The sequence below is a fragment of the Cladosporium halotolerans genome (assembly GCF_011745625.1).
Source record: "Cladosporium halotolerans strain TM138-S3 chromosome Unknown Sca6, whole genome shotgun sequence".
Classification (NCBI taxonomy): Eukaryota; Fungi; Ascomycota; class Dothideomycetes; order Cladosporiales; family Cladosporiaceae; genus Cladosporium; species Cladosporium halotolerans.
In genome coordinates this window covers 70,995-83,916 of record NW_027191457.1, presented here as the reverse complement: position 1 = coordinate 83,916, position 12,922 = coordinate 70,995, and the positions used below count along the sequence as shown (strand labels likewise).

Here is a 12,922-nt window from a genome sequence, read left to right as displayed (position 1 = left end):
TGACCCTGCATCGCACCATCCACCGGGGAGCAAGGACAGTGAGACCCGGGCTCTTGGAAAACAGCGCTTGCGTGAGGAGTCGACCTGCTCAGGAGTCCACTTGGGCTTACCGTTTCCGGCAGCGTTGACAATACGCTCATCTAGTTCGATCCGAGACCTGGCCGCAGTGAGACACACATATATGTGTGCAAGGTCCCAGGGGAACGGCTTGCTTCGACACTTCAACAACCACCACTGTCCCTGATCTTCATCAAGAGCCCTTATTATCTTCCCTCTTCACGTCGGTTTCACTTCACACAACATTTCTTCTCATCAAACGAAGAACCGTCTGCTCTTCCTCAGATCGATCGATCCTATAAACCTACCCTCTACCACTCGACCACGCACCTTCACATCGACACCTTTCACCACCATTGTTGATCACTCGACCATCAACATCATCAACATCATCAGCAATGGCCATGACTTTGACACAGCCCGTGGCGTTCGCAGCCACTGGCCGCCAGCAGCACTACAAGATGAGCATCGCCTTCTTGTCCAGCGACAGCGATTCTGAGCCCATGGACACCGAAATGACCGACAGCTGCCACGCTCCTGCACCCGCGCTCGCACCCATTCAGACTGCGCCCACCTTCCAGATGCCCTGCTACCAACCCGAGCAGCAGCGTCCTCGAACCCCAATCACCCTCCCATCGCTCCGACTCGACGGCTCACCCTACTCAAATGGCCCCTACTCTGCGCCTCAACTTCCGCGTATTGGCAGCTTCAGCAGCATCAACAGCTTCAGCAGTGCGCACAGCGCAAACAGCTGGGCTAGCAGTAACGCCTCGTACCCCAGCAGCACCAGCAGCTTCTCCAGCATCAACACCAGCCCCGCAAAGCGTCACGACAGCCTATGGGACATGGAGTCCACTGGATCTGCTACTTCTTCCGCTACCTCCTACCACTCCTCAAACTCCTTCAGCAGCATCAACGCTCCCCTCGCTGCTCACGCTCACGCTCAGGCCCAGCACGCTCAGCACCACCACCACCATCACCACCACCACCAGCCCGCCCACTCTGCCATGATGGCCGAGCCCCTCGCGAGGATCCCTCGCCCGGCTCGTCCTTCATACAGCGAGGAGCAGAAGTTCTTCATCATGTACTACCGCGTCATCAAGGAGCTTTCCTGGCCTGAGATCGAGGACAAGTTCGCCACCTTCTTCAACCTCCGCACCAAGGACGGCCTCACCAGCGTGTACTACCGCATTCGCAAGAACTGGGGCATGGAGGAGGTCCTCAAGACTGGCCCTGATGGCTCCATGGGTGACAGGGGCAAGGTTGAGTCCAAGGCTGCCCACTTCTCAAGGGAGTTCTTGACCAACCTTGGCTACTTCGACTAGACATCTCGTCGTCGTCGTTGTTCCACCCCGAGACACCGGCCCTCCAACTAGGCCTGTCTCACCCTAATGATACCCCATCCAGCCCTCCACTTTACGGCAGCGGCGAAGAACTTTGACAGCATTGAGCGAGCTTGCGATTTGATTCACTTTTCCTTTATTCTATTCTTCTACCTCAGCCCAAGGGTCTAATGTCCGGGCTTCGAGATTTTATTTTGTCAAGCATCTTCTTTCGAGAAAAAGCAGGCGTTTGTTTTTGAGCTGGAGAGATACCAATCCGGGACTCATTGGGTCCCGAAGGATGGAATGGCTTTTACTAGCTCTTTCTGTCGTTTTGAACATGTTTTTCTTACACCACTGTCTTTTACCGCACTGCTTCCACACTACGCATCGCTCGCATTGTCGCGCAGCGCCTAGTCGTTTTGTCTATTTGTTATGGCTTTTCCAACTTCGACCAGTCGCTTTCGGCTCGTAGTCGTGGATCAGATCAAATAACTTGTATCAATATCTCTAGAGACATGGAAACGAAATTACTCTGTACCATCACTCTCCTGCTTTGCACACCGTCTTTCTTCCATCTCTTCACCGTCTCTGTATCTTCCACGTCAACAAGGCTCATCGCGCTGCTTCTAGACGCACTGCAACCGCGCACACACGCTGCGAGCGAGCCCTTCGCCACCGCCACCGAGCGGTGAGCCGCGCAGCCAAGCTACACGCAACGCAACGCAAGCACGGAGACCAGCCCGACGCGTCTAGCCGTAGCCGCACATCGGACCACACTTTGCGCGCACACAACTGCGTGCCGCGTCCTGCCGGCAGGTGAAGACGCAGACGCAGATGCAGACGCAGAGGGCCTCGCCTCGGCGTGCAGACAAACTCAATCTTGACCGCTTTCGATTGCGCGCCCGCCTTCGATCGCCTCGACACTACTACGGCAAGAACAGACAGCGCATCCCGCGCGCGGTGTTGTACCGCCCATCACGCCCGGTCCTCTTGCTCGCCCGTCCGGTCCCGGTTCAGGTACTTCGCGAACTGCGCCGGGACCCGCGACTTGCGCGCGAAGGGGTTCATCATGCGGAAGTCCTCCTCGTCGCTCCAGGTCGGATCGTTGTCGGAGTCGTTCTCGTCGTCGTCCGGCCCGTACTGCTCGTCGTTGGAGCCCCGGCGCGCGCGGTAGCCGTAGGCGCCGCGGTCGTGCTCGTCGTCGGACGCGAGCTCGTCGGACGGGTAGTCGGCGCCGTAGTAGTCTTCGGCTGTGGGGAGGGAGGGAGGCGTCAGTTTGTTGTTGGATTTTTTAGGGAAGGCGTGGGAAGGTGAGAGGTCTTACCGTTTTCGTCGTCTTCGTCTGTCGGTTCGGAGTCGGACGCTTCGAGGTCGTGCATGTACGTTTCCCAGAGGTCTTCGTCGTTCTCGGAGATGATGAGGTAGCCGACGTTGCTGGGGATGGTGAGGGCGTTTGTCGTTGCTTCCGTGGGATCCGTGGGCGCAGGCGCGAGGATGTAGGTGTCGTAGACGTATTCGCTGTCGGAGTCCATTGGGTCGTCCGTGAGGTTGCCCTGAGGCGCCGCTATGCTTTCCTGGTGCAGGGCTCGTGAGCGCGAGGGAGGCAGTTTCGGTTTGGCTTTGACCTCTGGCTTGGGCGTTTTGGCGAGCTCGTCGAGGGCGAACTGGTGCATTTCCTGAGCTAGAGCTTGAACTTCGCGTTGTTGGCGGGCAATGACGCTTTCGTTCTGCTTTTGCTGCTCGGGTTTTGGTTGGGTTGCGCGTGGTCTCAGGGCGGAGCCTCTGCCTGGCCGCTTAGTTCGGGGAGGTGATGGTGGCTCCTGTAGATCGTGGTCATATTGGTGAGTAGATGTCGTGACGGCGTCGTTGTCGAACTTTCTCTGTTTCTTCTCGACGACTGTGGCGAGAGAGTCTTCGTTCTGCTTCCGTTTGCGACTTTTGCTGTTTGGTGTAGCAGGTACAGATGGCGTGGGCTGTCTTAAATGAAAGGTTCTGCGTTCCTCGGTCTGGACCGGTTGCGCAGTCTGTTCTGCTTTGTCAAATGCTGCTTCCGGCTTGTCGTCTTGTCGTTTCTGGCGAATGTAGTAACCCCGCGATCCCTCGTCGAAAGAGCCACGGTGCTTGCGCTTCCGCTCGACATACAGTTGATCTGGCGGCAGTTCATCGCGTCTACGCTGCAGACGCACAATCCCTGGCCCCTCCATGATCCCGGACTAGTCGCAAAACCCGCCACGAATAACAATGCTGATCTGTGAAATGCTTGTTCCTGACCGAGTGTCGTTGGCACAAGCTTTGTCACCGGTGGCGGGCTGCGTCTCGTCTACGCACTGGTGCAGGCGGCGTGGACGGGCGGGTTGCGGCGTCGTCGTGTAACTCTTGGGCAGCGCGGAGTGGTCGTCCGTGAGGGTTCGTCATGGGCCCTGAGGCTGGACTGCAAGACAATTCGGGGCGGCGAGCTCGGGGCAGGCGTGGTGGGGTGGTGGCTTCAACGACGAGCGCTGCCTGACCAGCGCGACGATGACTCGAGCCGTTCGCCGTCGTGCACTCGCAGCGACAGGCCACCCCTTCACTTACGCGCGCCTTCCCGTGAACCATGTGTCCCGCGGGTACCTGCGTGTGTAGCGTCTCCCCGTGAAGCAGCAAGCATGTGGCGCGTTTGACAATGACGATGGTAGGAAACAGCTTGCGCGTGACTACCACCTGCTCTCCTCAACCTCCATATCAACATTCATCCCTTCTCAACAAACTCGACCTTCCCCTCACATTGCTGAACCGGCCTCGACATAACAACTTCCTCACTCCGCTGCGGGAATGAGGACACGTGCACGCCGCAGTCCGCCCTGAACACCCCTCCTGTCCGCCATGGACGTCACCAAAACCTCCTTCTACCCTCTCATCCTCGACATCCTCACCGACATATCCGAGAGCTACTTCGTCGCGTTCGACCTCGAGCTTTCTGGCGTGCCGGTAAAGCAGGCTTCTGCCAATCGCCGCGTGGGCCGACCTTCGCTGCAGGAGCGCTATCAGGAAGTCAAAGAGGCCGCCGAGAAATACTCAATTCTACAAGTTGGGTTGACTTGCATACGTGAAGATGTGGATACCGGCAAATACATTGCCAAGCCGTACAACTTCGAGCTCAGCCCGCTCATTGACGTGCAAGGCCTGGATGTAGAGAGGGACTTCGCGTTCAGCACCAGCGCTGTCGACTTCCTCAAGAGGGTCGGCTTCGACTTCAGCAAACCATTCAATGTTGGCGTGCCCTATCTTTCTCGCAAGGAGTCCAAGGAGGCACGCGAAAGGCATGAGAATAGGCAAAAGAAGGATGCCATTGCCGACTTGCAGATCAAGGACACCGACGTCGAATCTCTCGCTTTGCTGCAGCGCATTCGCGACGAAGTCAACACTTGGCTCTCTGACGCGGCAGCTTCTGACTACCTGAACATTGGCCCAGTAGGTGCTGAAATAGAGCTAGACGGCATACCGCCGGCCGAATTGACTCGCTATGAGAAGCGTCTGGTTCACCAGCTCATACGTGCCGAATACCCCAAACTGGTCACCTTTTCCAAGCGCGGCTTCGTTCAAATTGTCCACTTCGATGCAGAGCGTGAGGCACGCATCACGGCAGGACGAAAGGCAGACCTGGACGAACGCATTGGACGTCAGAAAGGCTTCCGCTGGGTGATGGAAGCTCTACTTGGCAACGACATTCGGAAACTGGATCTCTCTTTGGCTGCGACGGACCCAATCACTGGCGACCCAGTGTTCGCGGATCTTCACGATTACAGAGCGAGATTTAACCGTGCACATGCCGCTCTTCGCAACCGTCCCCGAGTGTTGGTAGGCCACAACTGCTTCCTTGATCTCGTGTATCTATACAAAGCATTTATCGGCGATCTACCTGCAACCGTACATGAATTCTCGAAGGAGATCCACAAGCGCTGGCCTACCATTGTCGACACCAAATATATGGCCACCCACAATTGCGGCGATATCAACCCTGCTTCCTCACTCGAAGAAATCGCCCGACAACTCGCCTACCAGGAAAAGCAATTGGATGTCTTGGATGAGCTGCACAGCAAATACAAAGACGTCGAAGTCTTCCATGAGGCCGGTTTCGACAGCTACCTAACCGCTCAAGTGGCCGTGCGCCTCTCTATGAAACTCGAACGCGAGGGAGCATACGTAGACGACATGGACGACCTCGGCCAAGGAGGCGTCAAGGTTGACGATCGATCTGACTCTGCTGGCCCCGTCGGCGCCGCCGTTGGTACAGGCAAAAGCCTGCTCTCGGCCGCCGTCAAAGCATTGACTTTGAATGGCGGACCGTCCGACGCCAGCAAGTCACCGAAGTCGACTCCTGCCGCATCTTCACTCCCAATTCCTGGTACGGTCAGCGACAAACCTCGCACATCGAGCCCCGGCCTCTCGCTCTCTCCAAAGGCCGAGTCTTTCGTCCCCTCCTCTCTCGGAGGTGCTTGGAAGTCTGGCGGCGATCCAACACTCGGCCCCGAGAACGCTGACGACCCATTCTCGATGAGCTGGAAGAAGAAGTTCGTCGATGAACGGACTTCGCGCGGAATCGAGGGTGGTATGCCGAGATTCGGCGGGGATTTCTGGAGGGTCTACGGGAATCGTCTGAGGGTGTTTGGTACTGAGGAAGGTGTTTGCGCGCTTGATGCGATTGCTTGAAGGCTACACTACTGCTTGTGTGACGGGCAATCGTAAGAAGCGAATGAATGGACCGATGGGGAAACGGTGTTTGGAGGAGACGAGCTCACAACCAAGCTGCGAAGTAGGTGCGATCAATCCTACGCGGCTTGGTGGTTGGCTGATTTGAGTAGTCAGAGATGTACGGAGAAACCAAATTCTTGTCATATTTGTTTCACGTGCCATTCGTCTTTCATCGACATGTAACGCGGCTGCCCCACCTCGAGAAGCCGAAAAAGGAAGCTCGATCGCGTCGTGCTTATCAAAAGTATCGATTGCCCCGCACGAGTTGCGGCTATGAGCCTCCGTAGTGACGATCGTTGCGATTGCAGATAGGCGAGGCTAGAGACATTTCGTTAAGTATACCGCGGTGAAGCTTGCGGAATAAGAAAGACATGTACTTATGACCACTCATTCTCAAACCAGACGCTTCGGACCATTGAACGTATCGACCTTAAATCTTCCTGCGCCCAATTCTGGAGCCGTTGACTTACAGTACTGCGCTTGCTTCCCATGTGAGAGAAGGAATACAAGCATAGCGTTCAATTTATCCTAAGAAAGACACACAAAGCTCACGGCAGATCCGTCGAGAGAAAGACATCCTCTCGTCGAAAGGACGCCTAAACAGCTCTCAATTCCCTCAACATCAGCCAACTTCCCGAACAATGACAACGACAAAAATCCCCTCCGCCGCCACAATCGGCTCCCCCTCCAACTTCTGGCTCTACTCCTCCGCAACCGGCTTCGACCTCACTCATCCACCGCACCCAAGCTCTCCACCCATCCATCCGCGCCTCACCCTCCCAACAACATCTTCCGCCCCCATCGCTCTCGACCCAGCCAAAACCGCCCTGATCGTGATCGACATGCAGAACTTCTTCCTCTCACCCGCTTTCGGCCGCGACGTCCAAGGCGCGGGCCACCGCGCGCTGAAGCAAGTCGCTGAGCGAGCGGTGCCGGCTGCGAGGAAAGCGGGCGTCAGGGTTGTGTGGGTCAACTGGGGGTTGTCGGAGGATGAGTTGGAGAGGATGCCGCCGGCTATTAAGAGGACTTTTGGGTTTGAGGTTGTGGGGGAGAAGGAGGTTGTTAAAGGCGGTGGTGGTGGAGGGAAGGATGCGGTGTTCGGGGAGAAAGGGGATGGGGTTGATGGCGAGAAAGAGAGCGGCGTGGATGTTGTGGTCGAGGGCGGGAAGGATGCGAAAGTTTATAAGGGGTTGGGGAGTTGGTGCGGGATGCTAGAGGATCCGGTTACGGGTGGGAAGGTTGATGCTGGGAGGTTGCTGATGAGGGATCAGTGGAATGCTGGGCTGTATGGGCCTTTGAAAGGAATGTTCGAGGAGGGCAGGGTATTGGCGAAGAGGCCGGATGTCTGGATTCACAAGAATCGCATGTCGGCTCTTTGGGGCGAGAAGACGCAGCTGGACGACTTTCTGGAACGAGAAGGCATTCGTTCACTGTTGTTTACAGGAGTCAACACTGATCAGTGCGTTGGCGGGACGTTGCAGGATGCTTTTTCGAAAGGATACGACTGCGTGCTTTTGAAAGATGGAGCCGGCACGACTTCGCCGGAGTATGCGCAGAACTGTATCGAGTACAACGCTGGGAAGTCCTGGGGATTTGTCTCGACATGTGAGCTCTTTGCCGACTCCACCCAGCAAATGACAGTAGATGCGCAGCAGTAGTAGGGAGAATAGGTGTCAGAAGATCTGGGCACGGCTACGAGAACGGGAGCGCCCGCCACAAGCGCGAGTAGTGAAGTGAAGTGAGTGACCATACATGAAAACAATAACAACAATAACAATTGCAAGTCCAACCTTTCGAATAAACTCTGTTTTCATCCTACCGTTACCGCAACGACACTGCAACATCACCACGTTATCGAAAATCGTTTGCATTCGAGTTTTATCACTACATCCACATATCCCAGGCGCAGAGTTCAGCGCCGTGCCTCACCAAAGCGCCATTGACCATCAAGAACCATGGACATCGACGTTTCCGACATTCCTGGATCTCCTCCAGAATCGCCCGTTCAAACTCCGACAAACCGATTGACGGTAGTGAGCACACCAACAGCGCCAAAGCGCAAACGCAGAGACGCAGGTGAAGACAATGATAAGGAGCGCGATGGCAAACATCCGACATCAACAAACGATGCGACGACTCCGCTTGGAATTAACCTGGTCAGACCGACCCTGGTAGACTTCAGTACGATTGCAGGGCGCAAACCAGTGAGGCGGAGCCTGTTCACGAAGGCAACTCCAGCAAGCGGCAGAGAACAGGCCTTCCGGCTCCCTTCGAGCGCATCGATCTTTGACCCTCCAGTTACCAATGAAACATCACCTAGCATGACAGCAAGACCAGTTCCAAGCGATTCCCACAAAATCACAGAGCAATCTCTTTGTTCAAGCAAGACACCTCCGAAGCTACCACAAACAGCGCAGGAGACGCCAACGCGCAAACCAAACAAGCCGCTCAACACCACAAAACCACAGGGCCGCCCACATGCGCAAACTGACCCAAATGCGATCGCTACTATCACTCCGCCAGCAACTCAAGTCTTTACACCCAACAGACCGATGGCGAACGAGCCAGTCTCAAGCGCAGCAACACCCTCCTCCCTGGCCAACATCCCGGCCATATCTCCCCGCTATGTGCCCACCTATGTCTCGCCGGACTCAAACACGAAACTCAGGGATCCGAAGCAATTCTGCATCAAACCGCCTTTCTGGCGCCGCTGGCCCGCGGCTCGCTACACCCGTCTCGCCAACCACTTGCGCGAGAATTTCGACCCTGTTCCGTTCGCGGAGCAGGAACATCTGACGGTGGAAGAAGTGCAGCACGTTTTCAACGCCGTGGTGACCGAGCCACTATCCGACGAGGCGGAGAAAATCTGTGGAGTTGCGGAAAAGAGAATGGTGAGGGTTTTCCAGGCGATGAACGACCGCGGCGTGCAGATGAGGGTGTGGAGCGGGGGTTTGAGAGGTGAGTTTGTGGGTGTCAGGCCCGGCGTTGTTCAGCTTGTTGGAGAGGTGGGGGAGACGCTGGAGGCAAGGTTTGAGGATCTTTCGAAAGAGGATAAGCAATATGTTCTGGGGCTCGTGGGAGAAGAGGAGATGGCGAAGTTGGAGAGGGAGGATATCGAGTAGGTGATGATGGTTGTTCCTGAGCTTGTTTGCAAGGCTGAGAGACTTCGCGGAGGACGTTCATGGAACAAGCACAAGAAGATTGAGCGAATCTCACGCAGCGGTTCACCAAGGCAGGCAGCGACAAGGCCGACCCCGAGCATTCGACGGGCCGCAGGTAGTCTTTGAGGGGTCTGGATTTGTTAGTATTGAGAACGCTGAAAGGGGACTAGGCCAGGATGAAGGAGGCACGGGTCATAAGGTCGTGGAAGTATCGTAATTCCGTTTCAATCCTACCAACATCCAACACACATCAGTATATGCCTTGCGTCCTGTATTGGAAGGTGTCGTAAAGCCTCGTGTAGTAGCTTCCCACACTCTTCGCGACCAGGTCCTCCACCCATTCTCTCGCTTCCTCTTTACTCTTCTCCAGCACAAATCTAGCCCTAAGCGCAGCGACGACGTTGATCAGTCCGCCGCCATAGCTAGGCATTTTGCTCTCTCTACCCATGAGCTCAACAAGCATGACGATGCGCTCGGCATCGCGGCGCAGTGCTTGGAATGCGTCTTTAAGTACCTCCTTGAACTTGACGAAGGCGGCGCCCTCGACGCCGCCGAGAAGCTCGACGTACTCGAGGGTCAGTTTGAAAGGTGCGGCTTCGAAACCCATGTTACCGGGCGAATTTGAAAGCATGAAGCCAAAATCAATGTGAATGACGTGGCCTTCGGAGTCGATGAGGATGTTGCCGTTGTGGCGATCTTTGAGCTGGAGGACATAGCTGATAATGCTGTACGCTGCAAGACTCTTCGCGAAGTTATCGGTGGCCTTTGCGTATGCTGGAGAATCAGGAGCGCCAAAGGTCTTCGTATAGTGATCCTGTAGAGTCGCAATGCCCTTGCTCTTCGTGGTCGGGGCAGCCGCAAGAGCCGCAAGGGTCAAAGAACGCTTGAGAGAATGAAGCGATACAGCGTTGGTGATGGTCTCAATCAGACCAGAAGACTCTCCAGTGACGAGGATCCGCATGTTCTTGACCCAGACATCGACGTTATGTTCAGCCCAGATTTTAGAACAGACTTCGATCAATTGGCAAGCGAATGCCTCCTGCCGAAGGTCATCGCCGGTCTTGACGATCACTGACACCAGGTCCCAGTTCTTTACCCAGCCATACGGCGAAGAGCGTCGAATGCGCTCTCGTTTCTGTTCCCATGCTTCGCCGAAAGTCGCCGCGGATGGATCATCTCGGTCGCCTTTGCGCTGCACACCACCGGTTTTCATGTCGTTTTCCATACGAGCAGCTCCTCTCCCTGACGAGATACTTGGATCGGCTTCTGGTGATAGCTCTTCATCTTCGAGAGCGTCGGCGTCCGCGTGTGTGGCGGCTTCGTTTGCTTTGGCCATTATTGTCTCGAACGTCGGCTCTGATAGCGCATCGTCGGACAAGAAACTCTGCTCCTCTAGGGTCTGCATGCTAGCTATGATTTTAGCCTTGATAGAAGCCACCTCGGCTTTGGGCCTTTTAGCAGCACTGAGTTCCAGCTGTGCAAGCATCTGCGCCGCCGTGCGCATGTGAGTTGCCAAAGCGGACACCTCGGCCTGATCTGGAGTAGATCCTTTCACGTAGGGCGACTGTCTCAAGCCTGGAGTGCCCGATCTGCTGATGGGACCATCTGACGTTCTGGGTGTCGACACCGCTGCTGCGGATGGGTTGGCGTTTACTCCCATGGATAGCCTGGGTGAATCTTTTATTGAGCTCGGATGACCCCGAACTCTGGGGCTTTCAGATCCTTTGAAATCGCCATTGACGCCTTGTAAAAGTGCTGGGCTGGCTAAATCTCCCATGGTGGGTTCGAAGACACTATCATTTTGTGTCGTTTGTTGGGGTGGCGGTAAATGGTCCAAGTCCGCCCGAGCTGCGTCTGATGTGTCAAATAGTTTGCGTCGCTGCTTGCCTCTTTCGGAGAGTAGAGTTGCGAGCAGCTGCTGGTTGGCCTCGGTGTCAGGATCGAAATCGAAGTCCTCGTGAATTACCTCCAACATGAGAAGGTACGGGACCTTGGCTGCGCTGTTCAAGCTGGTTGCCTCAGCAGGATTAAGGCGAACAATGCGATGATGCTTGCTCTTGCTTGCTACGCCGTCTACAAGCGTTGCCGGGCAGATGAAGGGAATGTCGACTTCTGCCGGAAGATCTTGCGCTATGAGCGCCAGTTCAGCCCTCAAGGCACTTAATCGAGCCGGCTTGGGCACTGCGACAAGACGCGACGAAATGCCTTCGAGAGCAGTGAGGAACTGCATCTGAGTACGGAAATAGTTTTGACGCAGAATTCGGATCTTCTGGTCACGGCCCATCGCCGCAATCGGTACAGTCTTTGGGTAGTGTGTATGTCGCCTTGACATGTCGCTCGGCCGTCGAGGTACGCCAGGGGATGTTGGCGAGGTCACAAGGCTATGCTTCCGCTGATCCGGCAGGGAGTGACTGCTCATGAATCCAGGAGTGCCGCTTGTGACAGCTAGGGATTGCCTGTGGGATGCTTTCCGAGCATCGTTCGTCCGCGGATGGGCAGTGGCCGTAGGGCTCGGACTGGGAGGCTGAGTGCGCGCAATACTGATATCACTGGACAAAAGCGCTTGAGGCCTTCGTGTCTTCCTCCTGGGCGCCTCTCTCGCCTCGCCATGGCCATGCGTCGCTCGCCGCGAACTGCTGGTTGTACCTGAAACTGTGTGGCTCCTCCCAATCTTTTGCACTGGCGTCAATGTCTCCGGTAACTCTTCCTCCACAGGTCGCGGTCGCCTCGCCTGAGCAATGGCCAGAGGCCCTGCGAGACCGGGAAGCAGGGGCACGGCAACACTGGCGAGCACCAGGCTCGACAGCACCGTGACCGGCAAGACGTTCTCTTGTATTCGCTCTCTCGGTGACGGGTCCGATCCTCCAAATACTATGCTCTGTACTTTATTGTATATCCTCCGGCAGGTCTGGAATGCATTCGAAGCGGGTTTGAAGGAGAGGTCGTTGAGATAGGTTTGGAATAACCAAAAAGTCTGTTGCGCACGCTTAGCCTATGATCGATTGAACAATCGAGGTGTGGTCTAAGACTTACCAACAGAGCGCCATTGACTGATTCCTCACACAAGTCCACTATGAATTCCTCCAAGGCCATGGACTCATTGTCAATCGAGATGAGCAGATGGCATAGTTGCGGCAAGAAGAACTCGATTTCCTCATAGCTGAATTGGCGCAACTTCGAGCAGAGCACATAGTGGATACCAACGTGGCTCGCGTACCTCCTGCGTAGCAATTTGTTGTTAGCGACTCTGGCCGGAAATCCAGCTACAGTTGTCCCTTGGGCTTGTGGGGATGACGGGCTTACTCACGCGAGGTATGCGACAGTTAGGGAAGGATCCTTGTTGAAGTGCTCAGACTCGATGAAGCGCTCTAGTAGGTTCCAGCTCATGGAGGCTGGCGCGCAACAGGGCGGCTGCGGTGGTGGTGGAGGAGTGAAACGTTGTGCATGGGAATGTGGTGGAGGTGGAGATGGAGATGCGATGTTGCGTCCTGACCGAGCTTGCGAACCCGCGCGCTTGACGTGATGACCAGACTAGACTCCTCCCACAAGGATGTAAGCTTAACTTTAAGTCAACGTAGCGGTCACGAAAACTATTGAAAAATTCCAGCGCATAGTATTGCGGCCTGTACGTATCTACAGACAGCGCGA

The 12,922-nt window shown here is 55.6% G+C and overlaps 5 protein-coding genes across 5 annotated transcripts; 3 read left to right on the top strand and 2 right to left on the bottom strand.

The window, feature by feature from the left end:
• Positions 1–455: 455 nt before the first annotated feature.
• Positions 456–1,382, top strand: WHR41_02370 (uncharacterized protein; the record flags this gene model as incomplete). The annotated part of the gene is made up of 1 exon (XM_069370976.1): positions 456–1,382. The coding sequence occupies one exon, from the start codon at positions 456–458 to the stop codon at positions 1,380–1,382; it is 927 nt and encodes a 308-aa protein (XP_069231848.1).
• A 472-nt stretch (positions 1,383–1,854) lies between these two features.
• Positions 1,855–3,689, bottom strand: WHR41_02369 (uncharacterized protein). Its single transcript, XM_069370975.1, has 2 exons — positions 2,707–3,689; positions 1,855–2,632 (listed from the first exon to the last, which is right to left on the bottom strand). The coding sequence occupies exons 1-2, from the start codon at positions 3,584–3,586 to the stop codon at positions 2,358–2,360; spliced, it is 1,155 nt and encodes a 384-aa protein (XP_069232031.1). The 5' UTR covers positions 3,587–3,689; the 3' UTR covers positions 1,855–2,357.
• A 555-nt stretch (positions 3,690–4,244) lies between these two features.
• Positions 4,245–6,071, top strand: WHR41_02368 (uncharacterized protein; the record flags this gene model as incomplete). Its single annotated transcript, XM_069370974.1, has 1 exon — positions 4,245–6,071. One exon carries the CDS (start codon positions 4,245–4,247, stop codon positions 6,069–6,071), a length of 1,827 nt encoding a protein of 608 aa, XP_069232032.1.
• Positions 6,072–6,754: 683 nt separating this feature from the next.
• WHR41_02367 (uncharacterized protein) lies at positions 6,755–7,771 on the top strand (the record flags this gene model as incomplete). Its single annotated transcript, XM_069370973.1, has 1 exon — positions 6,755–7,771. The coding sequence occupies one exon, from the start codon at positions 6,755–6,757 to the stop codon at positions 7,769–7,771; it is 1,017 nt and encodes a 338-aa protein (XP_069232035.1).
• A 1,703-nt stretch (positions 7,772–9,474) lies between these two features.
• Positions 9,475–12,892, bottom strand: WHR41_02366 (uncharacterized protein). The gene is made up of 3 exons (XM_069370972.1): positions 12,582–12,892; positions 12,308–12,494; positions 9,475–12,248 (listed from the first exon to the last, which is right to left on the bottom strand). Exons 1-3 carry the CDS (start codon positions 12,659–12,661, stop codon positions 9,525–9,527), a joined length of 2,991 nt encoding a protein of 996 aa, XP_069232036.1. The 5' UTR covers positions 12,662–12,892; the 3' UTR covers positions 9,475–9,524.
• Positions 12,893–12,922: the final 30 nt, after the last annotated feature.